The 21,797-nt window shown below is 38.3% G+C and overlaps 1 protein-coding gene across 4 annotated transcripts in view; it reads left to right on the top strand.

Annotated features, from left to right (window-relative positions):
* Positions 1–354: 354 nt before the first annotated feature.
* The window catches only part of FIGN (fidgetin, microtubule severing factor), a 109,921-nt gene continuing 88,478 nt past the window's right edge, over positions 355–21,797 (top strand). For 2 of the 4 annotated variants that reach the window (XR_004647674.1, XM_034785728.1), the window contains exons 1-2: positions 355–882; positions 1,630–1,799. Coding sequence is in view for 1 of the 4 variants with exons in the window: in XM_034785728.1 (XP_034641619.1) it covers positions 1,775–1,799 (25 nt within the window). In the remaining 3 variants the exon portion in view is untranslated. Of the gene's footprint in view, positions 883–1,629; positions 1,800–12,429; positions 14,529–21,797 lie in introns of those variants that run through there. The other 2 variants (XR_004647673.1, XM_034785729.1) reach the window with 2 other exon arrangements.

The following is a 21,797-nucleotide window of genomic DNA, read 5'->3' as shown; positions in this document are numbered from 1 at the left end:
AACATTTTTATTTTTTAAAAAATATTGTTTCATTCTTTCCCCCAAACCCATGCTGGGCACTGCCAGGGGCCCCCTTAGTTCCTTTGCCCACTGAACCTTTCCCCGTCAGTCTTCTCCCTCTCTAACACTTGGGTCACCCTGCCACAGCTTGTCATGCCGCCCACCAACTCTGTTGATCAGAGGGTATGGCTGAGGGGCAGCTGCAGACACTGGAGACACTGCCGCTGCTCAGGGGAGGGGGAGGGGAGCTCGGGAGTCGCTGCTGCTGCCGCTGGGGGATGGGGTGGGACATGGAGACAGTGCTGCTGAGGGGGAGACGGCTCTAGGAACATTGCTGCGGCGGGAGGCAGGGGCTAGGGATGGAAGTGGGGATCCCAACTCATTTAGTTCCCGCTTCCCCCGCTGCCACAGAGGAAAGAGAGTGAGAGCGCTCGGGCTGCTTTGCCATGACCTCCCGGCCACCTCCAGCCCGTGTTTGCGTGTTCCCCTGCAAGCGGCAGCAGCCCCTGCCATGTAACATGACCTGTGCAGCCACGGCCCTGTGCAGCGCAGCCATTGAGCTCTCCCGGCACATGAATCTCTTGCGTGTCTCCCCCTCGCCCCTTTGAAAACTGATCTTTGGCTCTTAGTGTGAAAGTGATTTGAATTTGGCTCGGCGGCGCTCTGCGCAGGCGTCCAGCTGCTGGCATGCTGGCTCCTTGCAAAGCAGCTGTTTTGGGTTTGAAATTCCAACATGGCAGAGGCTGCAGTCAGTCTTCCCTTCAAAAACTTGGAATGATTTCAAATCATAGGCACCTTCACTTAACCCGAGCCCCTATTCATCAGCAAACACAGCGGATCGATGCTACTCTAACCTATCGCGTTCTCGTACCAAACCTGCAGGTAAGACGATCCTTTGCATTTTTCCAGCGATCATTTTTTTAAAAAAAAATTAATCTTAAAGCTATCCAACACAGACATATATATATTTTTAAAATCGCCTGCTTGTGCCTTAAATATTTAATCTAATTTGCAATCGTTTAATATAGTAAATATTTCCAGCCTGCTTTCCTAATTGTAGTCTGGAAAGTACAGATATACAATTGCAGTGCATGTTTTTTTTTTCCTTCTTGATCATTGCCAACAATAGTAGGGAGATTAAGAGTTCGCGATTGCAAGATCCTTCCCAACCTCCTTCCTCTAATTGATTTATTTTTAAGTTGTATTAAACATAATAAAGTGCAGGTAATGTGGGACTACGCTTTCTCAGGGAACTTACTTCTAAGTAAATAAGTGCAAATAAGAATCTCGTAGAACAAAAGTTGGGGTTAAATCTTAGCTGGGGGGACATGACTATGTCAGAGGAGCTGTTGCAGTAAAATGTAAGCACATCATCTTGGAGGGGGTACAGCGTGGTGGGCGTATTGTTGGCTTGGAACGGAGAGAAAGATGTATAATTTAATGGTATATACAATCCACTGATCCTATTACTATCCTCCCTGGAGCTCTTGTTAGTTTCAATGGGAGTGAGTGAAATTGACATGGACTTGCATTCCTGGTCATGTGCTTTTTTTCCCTTTCTTTCTTCTCTTGTGATCTGAGATCCCCTTTTTGTTGATGTTGCTTTCCCACTTAATTATATGCATGTAGGTTAAATGAATACCTGACGAAAGGGCCCACGTTTCAAGGCAGTGACATTTGATAGCTGAGAGGAAAAGTGGCTTTAATGAAAAGCAACCTTTGGAATTCCTGCTTGTGAAAAATCCAATTCAGCTTTTTGTGCTGCCAGCAAGAAATGATCAGTAGCACCAGTGTTTATGGTATGTCCGTTTTGGGATCTACTTCCTTTGCATCTAAATAGCAAAGACAAATTTAAATAGCATGATAAAGCACTGAGGAATTTGCATGTGAATATGACTAGTAATAAACCTAATGTTTAATGGTAAATTTTCAACTGTGTAAATAAGCATTTTTTCTTGCCAGCATTTCTTCTTTGATTTTAGAATTAGTTTGTCCATTGTATTGATCTCAGTTGTAAACCTAAAGTTGCATGGTACTAGCAGTGCACTATAAACACCACCGAACTCAAATAGTATGTAAATTAGTAAAATTCAGTGACTGGAGAAGGAAAAACGCTTAGTAACAAATGCACACACACACCTATATGTCTCTCTGTATATACACATACACACGGCTAAAATACAGTATTTTTCTATTTCAAACTAATGATATTATTGACTGTTTCTCTGAACTCCAGCTGATCTCTCCCCACTTTAGGCATAATCAGTTCCCGCAGGTTTTAGCTGATGATGGGGGAGGAAATGGTTTGCATGTAAACAAAACAAAAATACAGTTGTGATCGATTGTTTATTGTCGTTGATGAGCAGGATATTTTATGCTAGTGTACATGTGTCTGGCTGTCATTGCTTTATTGTTAACGTCTAATAGAATGAAATAATCAGATGCTCAAATTGACTTAATTTTTTAAACCTCTCACTCTCAACCCTCCCAGCAGTCCCATCTGCCCCCCCCTGCACCCCCCTCAAAAAAGTCAGATAAAATGGAGCATGGGGGATTTCAATAGACCTTGTTGCGGTGCAGTATGTACACTTCCAGATATGCAATTAAGACTAGAGAACTAGCAACAGAAACAGCTATTAATCTATTTTGTACAAGCAAAGGGTGGTGGTGGGGAGATATGCTGACTTTTAATAGCATGTGATAGTAACAAATAAGGATAGAGAGAACACTGGGGAAAGAGGGAATCTGGAGTGTGTGGTGGTTGATCTCTCGTAATAACGCATCTGAATGCAAGAAAGGGATTGAGAGAGCAGTTGCACAATGTACACTCCTATTTTGGTGCTGTAGGTGACTCTGTGTATGTGTGTGTGTGTGTGTGTATATATATATATATATATATGTGTATATATACACATATATGCTGGACTGCTATACAATGGGGATGATCTAATTGAATTTTGCATTTGGAACTTGTTGACTTTAAAGCAATCAATAAGGCAACTGTTTATTTCAGATGCACATAATTTGCCCTGAGAAATGTTTTGAGGAGCGAGAGGGGGACAAAGCTTTTTTTTTTTCTCCTTCTCCTAGAGCTGTTGGAGCGAATGTGATTGCCAGATGGGAAATTTCCCTCTGTGATGTTAAAGCTGTAATATATATTCAGAGCAGATTGGACTGCTGCTTGTGATGAGGAGGATATTACATTTATAAATTTTAAATCGGGAATCGGACTGTATGCTCATAGCTGAAATTGGATGGTGTGGACAGGTGGATGTTTCAATGTGATTCCTGGATGATAGTAGTAGTAATAATAATAATAATTAATAGAAATATGCAATAAACATAGTAGTGCTAGGCAGTTATGTATATTCTAAGGCGTTTAGGTAAATATTTTAAGATGTGCTTTGTTCCCTAGAAAATCTTAGCTAGTTTGTGTGTTGTTTGTTTTTAAAGCCCACTCTTAAATGAAATATTATCAGTTACATGTCTGAAGAAAAGTTTTGATACAATTATTGTTGCCAGCAGATGCACCTCCTTTCTAGTTTTTGTTTTGCCCAATTATGTGGCCTGACACAGCCACAAACCTGAAAGGCTGGAAAGTGGGAACTAGTCACACTCGAGCAGCTCTGCTGTTGCAAATTAAAAGTGTTTTGTGGTCAGGAAATGAAAACTACAATGTCTCTTTTGAACAAGTCGTTTATCAAGAGAAACATCTATCAAGCAGTGACTTGTCACATTGATCCTCTAAAAGTTAGATTGGAGGTGGAAACTGCTTTGATGTTGTTGGGTTTTTTTTTAATTCTAAATTTATAAAACTGAAAAAGCTAAAGAAACTAGGACGAATATAAATTTAAAAATCACTTCTCTCTGGGTATGACAAAACCAAAATTTTGTAACTACTGTACTGTGGTACAGAACCGAGGAAAATAAGGAGGTATCAGATATTCGTCATATTTTTTTCCATAATAAAACTTTAACTTTGAATGTGTGGCACGTGCATTTATGTTCATACTTATAAAAACTTGTCTGTATGTTCATACATTTTATCAGGCATGCTTTCTTGCTCAGTAGTGCATCTGTTGCTTTCAAACTGAAAGACCTTTTCCTTCTTGCTATTGTGGTGCTGTTTACAAAGTTTTGATGGAAAAAAAACAAATCCCAGTTTTCTGCCTTCATTTCAATTTTGTGTTTCTCATGCTGTATTTGTCATCCTCCGCACATCTCCCATAATGTAAAGTTTCTCCTACTGCCAAACTGTTTTATGGCAAGTAAAGTGGCATTTGGATGGCATAGCTTGCAACATATTAGGAGTCTTCCCCCTTTTCACCTTCTTTCTACTGACATATTTCGTTATGTGAGCCACATTTTCATTCCAGCTGAAGTACTGTATTTTTATTTAAAACTGCAATAACTATACATTCAAAGTACCTATGCAGTTTATTTTCAATGATTGAATGAACTGTACATCAACTAACTTGTTTTCAACTTTTTTCTTTACTTCATTGTGCATGAAGTTATACAGATTATCAAGGAAGTTCCTACATAGGTATTTTAAAAATATCCTTATTTTTGGGTAAAGTAAATAGGGCACTTTGACCTTTTCTCTCTCTTGCCTTTTCTCTCTCCTCCCCCTCCCGCCTCCAATAAGTGAGACTAATGCTGCTTATGGCTGCTTGATATTCCATATAGCTCCATTTGCAAATAGGCAGCAAACAGAAGCGTGGTGGGAGTTTTGGTGAGTGTTATACTTGCTAATTAATCATGTTTGATATGATGGAATAATAGCATGGTAATAAAGCCTCATTGTTGTTTGATGTTTGTAACAGGATGTGACTCCTACGCAAACCTGGTGTTTCCCCCCCCCCCTTTCTCCCCCAACAAGATACGTACAGTACAGGATCCAGTTGTTTATATTATCCATTGGAACATCTGTGAAATAAAGGAATATCTGCTGTCCGAATTGTAGTAGCATAGAAAGATTTTTTTAATTAATATTTTGCTCACACAATTGTCAGCGAAAAAGACAATCTTTAATCACTAGCTGTTGATTTTTAAAGACTTTTACTTTTGAGCTGAGTCAAAACTGTGTTCTCTCTATTTTTTCTTGATGTAAATCTAAAGGTAGCATTTTTTTATACCAATCAGTAAAAAATGGAACTTCACAAACTCTTTTGCAACTACTTGCTCATGTTACAAACACAGTGTAAAAAAATTAATGAAGAAAATATTCCTGCATCGATTATACATTTGTACCCCACAACATTTTAAGATTTGTACTGTAATAACAATGAGATCGTTGTCTGTGGTTTTTATGTGGGTTTCATTAGCAGTTGCATACAGCTGCAGTCCTCTTCTGATGTTGTTCATCTTTTAATTATTAACAGTACAATTATTGAATTTTTCATCATGTGTAGTTTCAGGTAGCAAAGCTTGAACTTCAAAACCTCACTTTCCAACTTAGACTATTTTATGGTGCATGAAAATAGTTAAAGATCAGTTTTTGACTATATGCCCTACATGTGCTTTTAAAAGGGAGTCTCTAGATGAAAATCATTCTGAATGCTTACTGTCAATAAGTTAAACACATGTATGCATACAAGAAGTGCCAGATGTAATGACTGATCTTCTGCAGTCTTAATCATCAATTAATCAGCTAATCTGCTTGTTAGGAATGGTTTTGGTGGTACAAAATCAGCATGAGAGCTGTGTGTGTGAAACACTTGTATGTTGTTTTTAACATGCTGGTCTAATGTAGCAGTCTCAGATCTAATAATAGAAATATATTTGGCTTTTTGCCCTCAATCAATATATCCCTTAAGAGAACAAACTTCACATAATACTTTTATAAAGTGCCAGATTTATTACCATGGAGTTGATAAATTAAATTACTGGAATTTTACATTGATTTATTGATTTTTTTTTGTGATTGGAGAAAATTGTTCTGCAAATATTTATGAGGTATTGAGGTATACAGCTGATCGAGAATACTTGATTAGTCACTGATAAGTAAAAGGCATAAAGACAACACTAGAAGAATCTGAAATATATTAACTCAGAGTCCTTTTTATTATTGAGAAAGTATATGAGAAACAAAATAATAGTCTAATTTTCACAGTCATAACTTTGAACTGAAAATGTGGCTATTGGGCCAGATTCTTGGTTTGTATAGATTGGCATCAAAGGACCCGAGGATCTGGCCCACTGTTTTTTAAATAAAAATACCAATTTTGACCTATTGAAAGCTCCTTTTGAAATGTTATATTAAAATATATGGAATTTTAGATAAGCATCTGATCCAAAATGTATAATTATAAAGGTAACTTTAAGAACTGTAAATTCAGGATTGCATATCCCTGATATTGTTTCAGCGTATTAAACTCTTGCTGCTAGAGATAGTATCCTTTAAGTGAAACATTATCTTCCTTATAAGATCACTTTGGGGAATTTAGGATGGGAATAAGCTTGGAATTTTCTCTAAGTAAAAAATAAAAAGTCCCAATAAATAGAGCTAGGTGAAGGAATGTCTTTCAACTTGAAAATCATTACTAGAGTATTTGATTCCATTTCAACATGGCATCTGACCTTTTACCCTATTTTAAGGTTGTGAGAGTGAGAAATATAAGCACAAAAATATCTGTTGCTTCCAAATTCTTGCAAGCATTCATTTTTGCACGTTCGCTCTCTAAATCGCAAAACATCACAAATATCGTCCTCACTTTAATCTGTATCCTTAAAGATAGTGGCTAAAACAGAAGAACAGAAAAAAAAAAAATCCAGCTGCAATATGCTATATTCCTAAATTCTACAAATACAAAGTCTGATCCTTCAAGGTGCCCTAAACCAGCTGAGAGGCCACAGGAGGTTTAGGTCTCTCAGCCTCTTAAAAGAGGTGCTCAGCACCTTGCACAATCGGCACATTAAAGAGAGTGTGTATACTGTTTCCTAGAGGGAGATCTATATTTGCAGTAACCTACAAACTAGTATGGTGCCTTAACTCTATGATCTGTAAATACTTGTTGATGTTAGTAAGACCAACTTTTTGACAATTGAGGATAATAGTGAAAGGAGATCTAGATGTCTGATTTGGGATAGCACAGACTCCAGAAATTGGGAGGGAAATTAGATTTAAAATGTTCAGTTTTAGGATATGAGGAGTATCAGAAAGTAATACTCTAACCCGAAGAAAGCACTCTGGATTAACATTACTCGCAGTTGGGCTACAGTGATGAGAATTTGAATTTTTCTGTTTTTTGTACAGAATTATGTTGCTCTGATGTATTTGGCAGATAATATGAAAATGACAATATACACATTTGTTCATAAGGTACTAGTAGCTATACCTGTCAATCTACTTCAACAACACTAAACAATTTGTAATCAGATCTGTAACATTTCTTACTATGCCTATTTAGTGTATGTATAATAGGAAGCCCAAAATATTTTTTTTCCTTTGTTTAAGTACAGGAATAAAACTTAATGATATTTCAATTTAAAATGTTTTACATACCAGAAAAAAAACTCATCTCCGTCTCAGCTATATTTAAAAATGATATATATATTAGTGTCATACCAATTGCATATGTATCTTTTTAAAAATAGCGTGTTTTTAAGTACATAATCCAAAAGCCCATATGAATACATTGCTGAAGTAGCAAATTTTGATATTTATTAAATTGTGAATACAGTTTTTATGTGCTTTAAGATACAGTACACCAAATACTAGTACTGTCTGAATCTAATTTATTACAATACCAAATTGTTACCGTGAAATAGATATTAACCAGATTATTTCAGTATAGCAGTACATTTTTGGCTATGGAGGTTCATTTGCCCCACTTGTAATTAGTGTTGCTATTTTTGTAACCTTTTCATATTCTATTTTGAACATATAATCAATCCTCCTATGGTCTGTTTTTTAAAACAAATGGTTTATTTAGGTTTCATATGCTTGTTCCACAGCTCACCTTATATACATACTGTGCCTCGCAATGAATGGTGGATACACTGCCACTGCATCCAACAATTTTTGTGCAATATTTTGGAATGTATGCACATGCAACCTGATTATAGTTTGGTGGTGACAAATGGGTTTCAGCAACGTGCATGTTGTTTGCTTTATACTCTAGCAATGAGAGCATGCACTCAATGGAACTTGGTCATCTAAGATTGTTGTTTCTTATACATTGCATTTAAACTTTTTTTGTATGATCTCTTTAATAAATACCTAGGAATAAATTTGATATACATTTGTAACTCCTACTAATTCTAATGGAAGTTGAAAATTATATATTTATGGGGGGAGAGTTGAGGATAGATTGCATAAGTATTCCCAGTAATAACTGCAAACTGTCACTTAAAGGTGCTTCTTCCTGATATATTTTGGAGTTTTGTTGTGTCCCCCCCTTTTAAGATATTGTAAATGACTTCATCATTTCCCTTCTCAGTAAGTTTATCTTCTCTACTTGTCTCCTGTATCCCAGAATGCAAGCAAATGGGTATCATTAATGAATGACAGAAGGGTTTATGCAATTAGTTTTAATTCTTAATTAATCAAGTTAAAAGAGCTGTTTATTTCTACATTGACATTTGTGCATAGTACAGCTTATGTTAAAATAAGTGTATTACGGCTTATAGATCGAAGGGGGAGGGGGTTCCAACAATTGTTTTATATTGCTGTGTGACAACAGACGGTGTGACGGAAAAAGAGGGTTATACACAAATATAATCAGTCTTTTACAATAGTATCTGTATTGACATTTTGACTGTTGTGAACTGATAGTGCTGCCATATAAATGTGTGTGACAGCTATGCTTATGGAGGAAAGGTAACCTTTATATGCAGTAACATTAACCCTTCAGTATGTCATGTTAAAAGTGTGAACTTTAGTTTGTTAGGCTACTGTCACCACCCATTCTAAATTGCCCCATCCTCTCCTCACCAACCTAATTATTTCAGCCTCCTGTGTTGACGTGTAGAAAGCAACATTTAGTCTAGGCTGGGAGAACAAGGTTTGCAGGTATTGACTGATATAAGGTATCACATTGTGATACCTGAAACAGATTTAAAAATAAAGTACTGTATCCTTTTCAAGTCAAAACTGAGACACACTGGAAGGTCCAGCAAGAATGTTTCTGAACACACCTTGAAGGTGCACCATTTATTTTCAAAAGAGATATCTCCCATCACTCATGGATGGCTCCACCACGAAGAGACATATCAAAAGAGCTCATAGAAGTAACTATTCTTTTATGTCCTCCAGTACTTAGAAATTACAGGATTGTATCTGAAAAGGAAAAGAATTGAGCCTATTTTGAATCCCTTGTTGTTGGTCTTTTGTGGACCATATACTGTATACAGAATTGTAAAAATAAATTCTTGATTTATTGGCCTAATTATTAATAAAATTCTGTTTCCATTGATTACTCACATATATGGGAATCTAAAAAAAATAGTGTAATGTTGCTGTATAAATCAGCACAGTTGGGATCTTATGTGTATCTCTAGAAGGTAAATAAATATATAGATCAGGTCTAGTACTTTCTATGAAATTAGCCAACAAACAATATTCTGTTTATTTTTATTTTATCTTATTATTTAAAGATCTATGTGGAGTTTGCGGAGGAATTTTTAATTTACGTGATTGCTTTATGTACATAATTGAGTAAGACATAAATTCAAAATTAAATGAATGCACTGTGTCCTTCACAAATGCAGAATCAGATTAACATTTCTGTAAACATGAGAAAATTATAGAAAATGAGTGAACTGTTTCTCTCAGCAATTCAATCAGAAAATCACTAAGTTCTGAACTTGCAAGACAAGTACTTTGAATATGGGAGCAGACTATAAACCACTTACTAACTATGCAGTTAAGGGTCATTGTTTAATTTATTTTCATTTCTATAATTTTATAAAATCTGCTTTTGTGTATTTATCACGGTTAATGAAGCACTGCAGAAAATATACACATATATACTCACACACTTGAAACTAATATAAAAACTGTATAGGTATTCTGTCTTAAAGTTACCAACTAAATAATCGTTTACATCTATATAGAGGGTTGTTGATGAATCTTAATTAAGTATTTTAATAAAGGAAAGGCATAAATATATTTTGGAAACTGTTGATGTAACTATCTTGTCATTCTTAATTTTTCTCTGGTTAACAACACTGCTTTTTTAACATTTCACAACACTGTGCCTCAGTGTTTTGTCATGGGTGTAAAATGTACAAGGTTTTTTCATTCTTCATTTTCACAACTTCAGCAGTAATGCTAATTGAACTAGTACTGTACCATAATGCTGGTGTTGAGATTTTTCAGCCCGTTTTCAGATTAACGCATATGGCATTGCTGTTTGTATAAAACCTTCAAAATGCTGAACATCTGCAAATCCCATTGGCTTTAGTTGTAGATACTCAGCACCTTTCAGGATTTGGCATGTCTGTTGATAAGAAATCTGTCAATGACACTGCCATCTCACAGGCAAATTTTAACATACAGTGTCTTTTTTTTAAATTGGGATTGTATAGCAAGTTGAATTGACAAACCCTTGATTTAGATGATCTAGATCAAATATATCTAATGCAAATTGTGCATGAATATGTTTATGCAGATGATTTTTTTTAGCAACTGTAACCTTATTAATGTAGGCTTATATGGTTTGAACTATTAACTCAAGTTGAAGGGGCTATAGTGTGATATATCTTCCACGCACTGGACAACGTCATTTATATCCTATAGAATAATGGTAATTTTCAAAATCGGACTTAAGTAAAGGGAAAATAGTGTCAACTGAGTCCTTCATTCAAGTAACTAGCAGAATATATATTTCTGAAAGGCACATCCGCTCCTTAAATTAGTTATAGTAAAACTATTGCTATAGTTAACTCTGGTTAAAAATGGTCTTATTTGTAGTGCACCCTTCTGTCTTGGTTTTGATTAGGTACAGTTTGATTCTTCCCTCTCCCTCACCAAACATGGAATCCTCTGAGTTTCATGGGATGTTGTCTCATGTTAACTTAGGAAGTGCAATTTGGGCCTCTGATTTTGGCTGCCTTTATCAGACTTGCTGAGTTCCTTCAGCTTCCATTGATTTCATTTGGAGTTGGTAGTTTGCAATGCCCTTGGAAACCAGGCCTTGGATGGCTCAAGTAGAGCATTCCAAAATCAGAACTTGAAAAGTTTTTGGCTTGAATTATGAGATGCACCTATCTTGACATGCCACAAATGGGGTTTTCTCAGTGGAACTCTGAGGAGAATTTGACTCCTAGTTTTTGGGATGTAAAAAGCAGAGCTAAAAAGAAGAACTCAAATGCCCTTGTTGTTAGATGAACTTACAGTGAGTGTTTAAAGCTGACTGTAATTCAGGAAGTGTGGTTTGGTTTATAAACCTAAATATTGCAGCTAGTTAGCAAAACATTAAAAAGATGATATTCTAATTGCAGAAACTTTTCCTGGTTTTACTTCTTCCTTTTTAAACAATTACGGGCATTGTGCTCTTTAATGGTGCATAACTACTACAAAGATAAATGGCCTAAAATAATGAGTTTCTAATAATAATCAGAAATGAGTTAGGTTAGAGTGAATTGGTTTCTGTATTGAAACCTTGTAGCTGTGAGAAAGTAACCCTAGGATCTTGACATACATCTGGAAGAGGTGAGCTGTTTCCAAGCTCTTTACAGACAATTACACAATGGTGTGTGTGTTTGTGTGTATATAAATCCACATCCATGTCCCTCCCCCCATTTTAAAGACTTTAAGAAGTGATTCCTTCATTATTCCATGTGGTTGCTGTATGTACAGATAATAGTGTCTAGTGATATTGAAATATTTTTTAAATCGCAACCAAATAATTAGCTATGCTGTTACACTGGAAAGGTTAGATCTCCTCAAGTGACTTCATGCCCTCCTTTTCCTTTTTCTTTTAAACCTAGTATTGTGGTTTTTTTTAAATTTTTATTATTTATTTTTTTACAATACTGAAGTGGTTGATTTAAGTAAAAGTAGCATACCAGCGTGAGCAGCACTTATTTATTTATTTATTTATTTTTACAAGGCGAATTGGCATTTTAACTAGTTGTCACTTTGCTCTTGAGCTAAAAATGAACTTGTTTTTGGCATGAGCACTGGATCAGCTCGAGTGGCACAAGAAAGGGAACAAAATAGTTTAACCCATGATCTAGATTTACAGACATTTTAAATTAAAACACCCCCAAAACCGTTTGGGATGTGAATGACAAAGCTTGTTTATATGTCCCCAATTTCCCTGGGCCTCAATTTGCAATACCATTATTTAAGCCTGGCTGATGTAGAGCAATCTTTGCAAAACAGGAGTTCTCCATTTCTTTCAAAGCAATTCTGTTACTTTCCCTGCTTTCCCCCACCCATTGTGAAAACCTTTTATATTTGAAATTTAATAAATGCAGGAAGAGTATGCTGCGCATCTGAAGGCCAGTGCGTTCTATGGAGTCTCATAGACATCACTACCGACACATCAAGTGTAGCTGGCTGACACTCTGAGAGCCCAGAGCTACGAAGTCCAGATCCACGCCCTCGTCGTGGGAGCCCTGGGTGCATGGGACCCCCCACAACGAGCTGGTACTGAGAGCATGCGGAGTCAGTCGATGCTACGCCCAGCTCATGAGACAGCTTATGGTGTCTGACACCATCAGGTGGTCCAGAGATATCTACACAGACCACATCACGGGACACCGCCAGTACCAGGTCGAGTAACCGAGAATGTTGACCAGGGAAATAACCCACTTCTTTCCCTGACGAACCAAGGGATGCGCACCCCACCCATGTACTTTATTCTCTACATCAGTACTGACTTGGACTCTTAATATATTACATGGGTGGTATACCCAAGCCCATTTATCCACTAACGCTTTAAAAACTCCCACACCTCAATCTGGATTTATGCTGGTTATGTGATATGTATTTACCTCGTGAACCTTGTAACTGATACTTGCAATTCCCCATAACCTAAGCCTGATCCCAGATGTACAGTACCTTCCCTCACTTGTGTAAATTTGATTTTAAACATTCACTTACCTGAGCGGCTCCCCAGAAGCTGAGTTTGGGTGAGAGGGGGGAGACCTGTCCCCTCTCTGGTCCCAGGCCCGCAACACCTCGAGATGCCTAGGAAAGAGGATTGGTTGCCGCTGGAAGTGGTGCGAGGAGCGCTGGGAGCTGGGAGTACTGGTGCCACACATAAAGACCTCGGATCACACCATTATCACCCCGATCGCCAGAACGATGCTGGAAAGGACCCTGAAAAACGCCATCTGCTGCCACTATGCTGAGAACCTCAAGCAGAAGGTGGATCAGGGCAAGGTGCTTGAGGTGACCAGCAAGTGGGACGCCAGCAACCACTTTCTCCTCAGGGGCAGCTTCACCAGGTTCGCTGACTGGCGGTACGTCCACTGCGTCTGGCTCAACTGCGTTCCCCTCAACGGAGCCGTCTGCCACAGAAGCCGGGACAAGCACTGTAGGAAGTGTGGCTATCCCAACGCGACCCTGCCCCACGTCCTGTGTGGTTGTAAGCACCACTCCGGAGCCTGGCAGCACCATCCAGAACCGGCTGGTGAAAGCCATCCCGCCGTCCTTGGGGAAGATCACCATCGACTCCGCCATCCCTGGAATGGACAGCCAACAGCAACCCGACATCGTCGTGACCAACGAGGAAAAGCAGAAGATCCTCATGGTGGACATCACGGTGCCTTTCGAAAACAGGTCCCCAGCCTTCCACGAGGCCCAAGCTCAGAAGGTATTGATATACACGCTACTTGCCGACACCCTAAGAGCCCAGAGCTATGAGGTCCAGATCCACACCCTGGTCATGGGAGCCTTAGGCGCGTGGGAGCCTCACAACGAGCCAGTGCTGAGAGCGTGTGTAGTCGGTTGGTGCTACGCCCGGCTCATGAGACAGATCATGGTGTCCGACACCATCAGGTGGTCCAGAGACATCTACACGGAGCACATCACGGGACACTGTCAATACTGGGATGAGTAAACAAGACTACTGGTCAGGGAAAATAACCCACTTCCTCCCCTGACGAACCAAGGGACGCACGCCACCCATGTACTTATTTGCTACAACAACGCTGACTTGGACTCTAAATACATTCTATGGGTGGCATACCCGAAATCACTTATTCACTGACACTTTAAAAACTCCCACACCCCAATCTGGGTCTGTGCTGGTTATGTGCTATATATGTATCTTGTGAACCTTGTAACTGATACCTGTAACTTCTTACAACTCAAGCCTGACCCCAGATGTACAGTACCTTCCTTCTTAACTTTTGTAAATTTGATTTTGAACATTAGCTTTAATAAACATTTTAAATCTGTTCCATTTAATATCTGTTATCTTCTACCAGGTAAACTATATCCTGTAATGACAGAGGGGATAGACTCCATGATCTAATAAATCATTTCCATCTCAACTAGATGAGGTTTTTTTTCTGTAAGATCATAAACTGATTAAAAACTGACAATCACTTAAAAACATCCTCGTTGGGTACTAAGCTTTCAGAATATCAGTAAGTGGTTGTATTCATGATAGGGTAACTTTATTATGAGTAGCTGGGAGCTAAATTGCAAAGACCCTATGACTAATTTTAGTTTTCTCTGCAACTACTTACTACTGGAATACAGAACCATTGGATATTGTTCTGCACCATTGACTTAGCTATCTTATTGTTAGTTCAACATAGGCTGTCCTTTTATTATCATCAGTAACATTGGATTTTTGGAACAAAGGTTGGGATAGGGTACTGAGGTTTTGAGCAGGTACCTGTCAATAGAAAGAATTAAGAAGTTGATAAGCTACTTTTCTGAAGAGGGTTAAGGGAGATGGCCACTGATATATGCCTTTGCATGGAATTTGCAAGAAACTCTTCTTGCTCACTTTACAAAAGGTACAAGGTATTTCTGCTAAGCAGGAAAAAAATAAAACAAAAAAAGAGCATGAGAAGGAAAAACAAAGGGGGAAAAATATAGCCCAAACAAATTATTATAGCACATCTCAGTGACTGTGCTCCACACTTAGATTTAATTAGAAGACAACTGCACTGGAAAACTGTTCATTTAGTAGTAGTTAACGACTGATTTCTCCCCACCTTCACCAATCAGAACAGATTATACGCTTTGTCGTATAATAGTAATTTCCACAGGCAAATCAAGTATGGTAGGTATGGTAGTATTGTAAGGTTTTCATTAATGATGTTAATTTATCATTTAACTATCCCTTTAGAGGTGAAAATAACTATTTTTTTTCTTTTGCATTTTTGTGGTAATAGTTGTTGTTTTTTTTTTTAAATCAGTGAATATCAAACTAGTGTGTTTTTTGTGAATATTTTTTTATGCAAAAGACTATAACATGAAAACTGGATAGCCATTAATGTATTCATTACCTAGTTGAAAATTGCTGGAAGAAATCAAACGTGTATATGCACATTTTGCTTAGGATGACTGCTGTCAAGAAACATTTCTTTTATGTTGTAGTCTGATTTGCTGTTATAGGTTTTTCAGGTGTTGTGGATGGTCACATGCAGAATTTCAGGCAAACAAGTTTTATTTCATGAGAAGCTGAATAGGATCCACTTGCTGTCAACAGTAAGATAATAAGAATAAAAGTCATGTACCATTTAAGAAAACAAATCAATCCATCTATCTACGGTATCTATGTCATGAGTTCTGTCCAGACAGATGCAGGTGGGGCTAAGTTATTAAGAACTCCGTGGGCTATATCCTCAACTGGTGTAAGAACAGAATAACTCTATAAAATTTCTTTATGTGCATACTAGAGCAGAATTTGGCCCCAAAGTTACCTTCAAAATATTTTTGCCTCTTGGGAATCTACACACACAGTTATATAGAACTGTATGTGTGGATAGCAATAATTTTTGTGGGGTACTTTAAATATATTATAATTAGAATCTTAACTGAGTCACTGTTCAGTAGATAGGAATAAATCTCCTTTTTTTTTTTTTTTTTTTTTTTTTTAAAGTACATCTGTGGCAGGTACATTTGAAATCCAGATGATCTGTATATTTTAGGCACTGTGCCCAAGCACCTATGATCTGATTAAATAATGGATTTTTAATTTATGCCTTCCTCTGCTGTTCATATTTATAGTAGACAGGAACCTTGTATAGGTTTTGTTTGCAGTATTAATATTTAAGATATCTGAGAATATATGTCTTAAAGAAGAGTACTCATTGTTCATAGATTCAATGCATGTAGCTGCCGCTGCATTTTGCAAAATATCAGAAAGTTAATTAGCCAGACATCCAGCCTGTAGAGGGATTCTAATGCTCCAGCAGCCTCACTCTGTCTAGCCTTCAAGAGCGAATGCAGATCTGCACACTGCAATGTGCTTTAGAAAGTTAAAACTTTTGTTTTAAGTATAAGATTTGTGTGCCTTTTTTATAACATGACAGTAATCTAAGAAGAAATGGATGTGTAGTGGTCACAGTTTCTAAAAAGAAATACTTACCATTACCTATTTTTACTTAAAATAAGAAATACCATATTGGAGTCAAATATCCTGCCATGGTAATTGTATTTATGTATTTATTTTAAGTAATAACCTCTATAAGGTCAAAAAAGCAAATCAACTGTGGTGAATGAGCAATTGGTGTAATCACTTCACTGACTTAACCATTAATGGATGTCTCTTAACCCAATGGGACTGTCCATGTAAATACTCCCCATGAATCAAGCCTATGGTATTTGAGACTTGTTAACTTATTTTGTACTAAAATCTAGGTAATGAGTTCATCTGGGGTTAAATTCAGGAGCTGTCCTGTATCCTGTGTTGCTTTATCCATTTGGTCTCTGTGAATCCCCATGTCGTTTTCTTTCGTGTATCTGTCATTCGTGCTATAGCAAGTGATGTTATAGAATTTAAGGGAAATCAGAATTGATCAAATGTTCAAATGATAATTAGTTGGAGACCATGATTCTCCAGTCCAATACACCGATGTTATGGTGGTGTAGTTCCATTGAAATCAGTGGAGTTAAACTGAAACAAAACCAGTGTAGGAGAGAGGAGACTCAGGCCCAATATTTCGTTTTCATGTTTTCCTTCAAACCTGGAGATGTCAGCAAACAAACCAAAAAAACCCACAAAAAAAGACAAAAGATTCTTGGCTTTGGCATCATGAAATAACCATTCTCCTTCCCCACCCAAAAAAATCCATTTTTTGATCCTTCCATACACAATAGTCACCAACCAAGCCAATAACCTTTACTGAAGGCTTACTAGTTTTTTTCCAATTGCAGCACTTTAGTACTGAAACACTTCTAGATGTTATCTTGGCAATTCATATTGAAATTCAGTTTGAGCATGCACACTCTGTGTAGGAGAAAAGTATCTACAGTCGTTGATGATTGAACCTAGGCCCTCCAGGTTATCACACAGATAAGTGTGTTACTATAGACAAATTTTGCTTAGTTAATTGCATGAATACATTACAGTTTTACATTTGAAGCTGGATAGATAATCTCAACAATAAGGAAGCACAGCGTAGTTCTAGACAGCATAATAAAGAATGAGGGAGAATCTAAGAATGGAAGTAAAAGCTTAGGGGAGTGCTTTGGTTCATTTTGTCGGTCACTTGGACTATAGTCAAGAGACCTACGTTTAATCCTTTGTCAACCAGTTCTTTCTCTCTCTTTGAAAAGCACTATTTAAAAAAAAAAAATTCAAATGCAGTCTTCATAGGTGAAGCTAAACCAAGGTCTGTCAGACAGATAGCTTTGAGAGTCAACAATTGACAACATGCAGGATTCACTAGCGAATTCCTAGTGTGATACAATCGTATATGTAAAGTGTTAGTTCTCCTTGCTGCATAATGTGAATGGATGATCAACAGTGTAAGGATAATGCTAGCTGCATGAGAAAGCAGAAGCCTTTTATTAAGGCAGAGCCCAATCCCGGAAAGTGCTGGATCATATTTTTACATCTTAATGATCTGTGGATAAAGCATAGCTAACTTACTGGAGAAATAATGGTGGCGTTGCAGCATGAGTCATCTGGTGCTTTTCCCCCTAAGAGTTGACTAGTGTGTGTCACTTTAACCTCTGCATATGCTTAGAAACCCAGCTTGGTTTTTAGTGCAGAATTGCATGTTGGGGCTGTGCAATAGGCTGCATGACATAGAAACTTCAATAACATGAAAAAGTGTAGCACTTGGAGGACTGCATTTTTAACCCTTTTCCATATCTAATCCACATGGCTTTTTTGGATGCTATATGAAGAGGTAGTAATGGTGGTAGGAGAGTGCTGGAAGTGCAGTTAGGGTATTTATTTATTTTAAATAGATGTAAAAAATATAAAACGTCTTTTTACAGTGAAGATCTTGTGCTCTGAAAATAGTTATATTTACAATCACAAAATATCACCCAGCAACACGATCTAGTAAAAAAGAAATAAAATGTAGCCTAGCAGCCAATATATGATAGGCACCGACAGCATATGCCTATCCCGCTCCACCTGAAAACCAGGACCCTCAACCTTTCTCAGCAGCCCTGTAAAATAGATAACTTTTATAATATGCCCTGAAACTTGACAGGTTCGGGCTGAGCGAGTTCCAGAACGGAAGAGGATCCTGTGGCAAATGCCCTATCTATTGTCCCTTCCCTTTCATAGCAAAGGGGTGGGGAGAGTCAAGCCTGAGTGCCTCTGCTGATCTTGGCTTTAGTCACGTGGCACAAGGGTCTTCTTATCAGATGTAGAGCTTGCCAAGCTCATCTGTGGCAGCCTCATCAGCGAAGTGCAGAGTCCTCAGACCACCATCCAATCTGGTCAGAGGTCAGTTGTCAATGATGTGTGACATTGGGCTGTGGCCAAAGACAGACAGACAGACATATGAAGGCATTCAAAATAGGTTCAAAAGGACTCAAGAGCTGCATGGCAAATCAAAGCCGGGTACATGCGTGGGCTGGTTAGTTATAAGAGACTGGTTTCTGACATCAGCTGCAGACCATTCTTCATGCCATATCGACGTCACTGAGAAATCTGGCCAGGGCAAGTGAGCCCATGATGGGTGCTTTGACGACATGTGTGCTGTTGGGTAGTTGAAGAGGTCTTTGTATAGTGGTAGCGTGGGTTTGCCCTGATCTTCTCAACCGTTCGAGCTGTATAAACCTTATAACGGATGTGTGGAGGAGTGATGATGCTCAACATGGAGAGTCACGGTACTGGTGTGGGTCAAATCATCCCAGTTATTATGTGCATGGTTAAATGAAGCTGTGTATCAACCAAGTTGATGTCAGATGAAAGGAGCCGGACTTGAAGCTCAGTATTCTGCTGCAGAGTAACAGAGGGCTAAACTGGATGATCCGAGAGTCTGAGCATTTTCTCTCAATGAAGTGCTGGCCAATTTGCTTAGAAGGTTGTTGCCTTAGCCACAGTTTTCCTCAAGTGGTTAAGATATGTGAGAGATCTATCAATGGTTACTCTAAGATAGACTGGGTGGGAATCATGTTTCTAAGTAATACCCATTGAGAAATACATTCTGTTCTTGGTCTGCTCTTGTGTTGTAAAGATGGAACACCCTTGAAATTGTCTTGTCACACTTGATTGTAAATGCAACCAAGTATAGTATTTGGCTATCTTAATCAAGTCTGCCTTTAGGGAGCCTTCAAGTTCTGGGAATGATCATGCTTGGATGCCTAAGCAAATGTCATCCATGTATGTGAACTTACGGGTCTAGATGAGCTTAAAGTTCATACAGGTTGAAAACAGTCACTGCCAGCACAGAGCCTTGGAGTAAACCATTGGCTTGTCTTTCCACATGCTAATTCTGTCTCCTGTGTGCATTTGGAAATGTTTGTTGTGGAGGAGAAGGTCAATTATGTTGACTACCCATGCTGGGAGTGAACTTGACAATTTGACTTAGAGCCCTGTGTGGTAGACTGTGTCATATGCTGCTGTCAGATCCAGAAATACGGCTCCTGTCTTCAGGTTTTTCTGAAAACCATTTTCGATGAATGTTGTCAAAACTAGCACTTGATCTCAGGTGCTACGACCTCACCAAAAGCCTGCTTTTTCAATGCTGAGTATTGACTCCATTTCTGGGGAGATGCGCACTGAGTCAATCAGGGTAGTTAAGGTATGTAGACTCTCAGATGGATCTCATGAATATGCTGCAAATAAATTATTTCTGATAAGAAGTAAAAAAAAAAAAAAGTGTTTAACAAAATCCTTAAACATGAATTTTGATAGGAAGATATTAAGTCCCTAAACAATTCAAAATGTTGTGACTAGATGGCAGGGCCGGCTCCAGCATTTCTGCTGCCCCAAGCAAAAAAAAAAAAAAAAAAAAAAAAAAAAAGGCGCGATCGGATCGGCAGCAGCAGTTCGGCGGCAGGTCCTTTGCTCCTAGAGGGAGTGAGGGACCTGCCGCTCCCGAATTGCCGCAGGTGCCGCCCCTCTCCCTTGGCCGCCCCAAGCACCTGCTTGTTAAGCTGGTGCCTGGAGCCGGTCCTGCTAGATGGGCACATTGTAGTATTATGCCTTTAGTATGAATTTAGAAAGGTGTGAGTGCTGTCTTTGAAGCAGGAATGTTGCATCTTTCCAAAGAAGGGTGAGAAGTTCTCCTGCCCTCCCCTCCCCCTGCCGCACGCATGCACACACACAGAAATTCAGTGGCTTTCATTTATCTTAAAGCTATTTTAATAGAAACAGCAAGTTTATAAATCATCTAAGCAATTACCTGAACATGGTGGGAGTGGGGCTTAGCTTGGGCTTCAGGCCCAGATGTTTCCAGACTTCAATAATGGCCCTGCCCAGATATTTACAGCTTAATTTTGTTCATGTGCACTAGTCCATAAATGGTTCCTTTTCCATTTCCAGTTGAACAACTGAGCCACTTACAGAAGAGTGATTTTAAACGTGAATGATGGCAAGACATGAATAGAGACAATTTATCTTTGGAAACTTTACAATCCGTTTCTAATATTTAAAATGTACTCTAGATCACAAATAGGGCATGATTGACCAACACGTAAATGCCGCTTTTAAAATGTGTGTTTTTCTTTCTATCAAATCAGTTTTTTCTTAGCTTCACTATAGTTTGGAAGGAAAGACATTTTTGTGTGTGCGCTATAACACCTAGCACTAGTTTATTGAAAGCCAGTGTGCTAACCCCTCCTCCCCCACCCCCAGTCCCACCCTACATTACTTGAAGCTAAACAAATTGAAAATAATGATTGGTAACCATCTGCTGTGCTGAAATTCCACGTACAGCAGTTAACTCCATTTTACAAAACAACTCCAATCTAGTGAATTACAGTGCAATTCTTATGTGCCAGCAGATAGCAACAAGCAGTTTAGAGTTCCTCTGGACAAAGCAGCACATGTAACCAGCATTTCATTATTCACATTCATTTGGAGGTGTGGAAGGCGGGAAGAACCCCTTTAACAATTCAAAGAAATGCATTTGGAAACAAAGTCAAACTATCGCCTAATTGTTTCATTTGATTTGAAAAAGAGCCAATCCATACAACTGTATAGAAAAGAGGATCATAGACGCATGCACACTTCAGTTTGGATCACTGTTTCCATAGCTGTACTGTATTGTAATGACTCGTGGGTAGTCTATTCAGTTTTAAATCATTCACGTGTCTTCTAGGCTGCCCAATGTATACTTAAAGCAAAAATCACATTGTGTAGATGACCAAAATGTATTGGAGAACAATAATTATTTATGGAGTTCCTATTGAAGAATTGACACAACACTGAGGCAAGTGTACATTAAAGCTGTCTAAGTAAACAGTT

Source organism: Trachemys scripta, chromosome 11 (assembly GCF_013100865.1).
Source record: "Trachemys scripta elegans isolate TJP31775 chromosome 11, CAS_Tse_1.0, whole genome shotgun sequence".
Taxonomy (NCBI): domain Eukaryota; kingdom Metazoa; phylum Chordata; order Testudines; family Emydidae; genus Trachemys; species Trachemys scripta.
The sequence above is the reverse complement of the archived record's forward strand: the minus strand, read 5'-3'. Positions and strand labels throughout refer to the sequence as shown.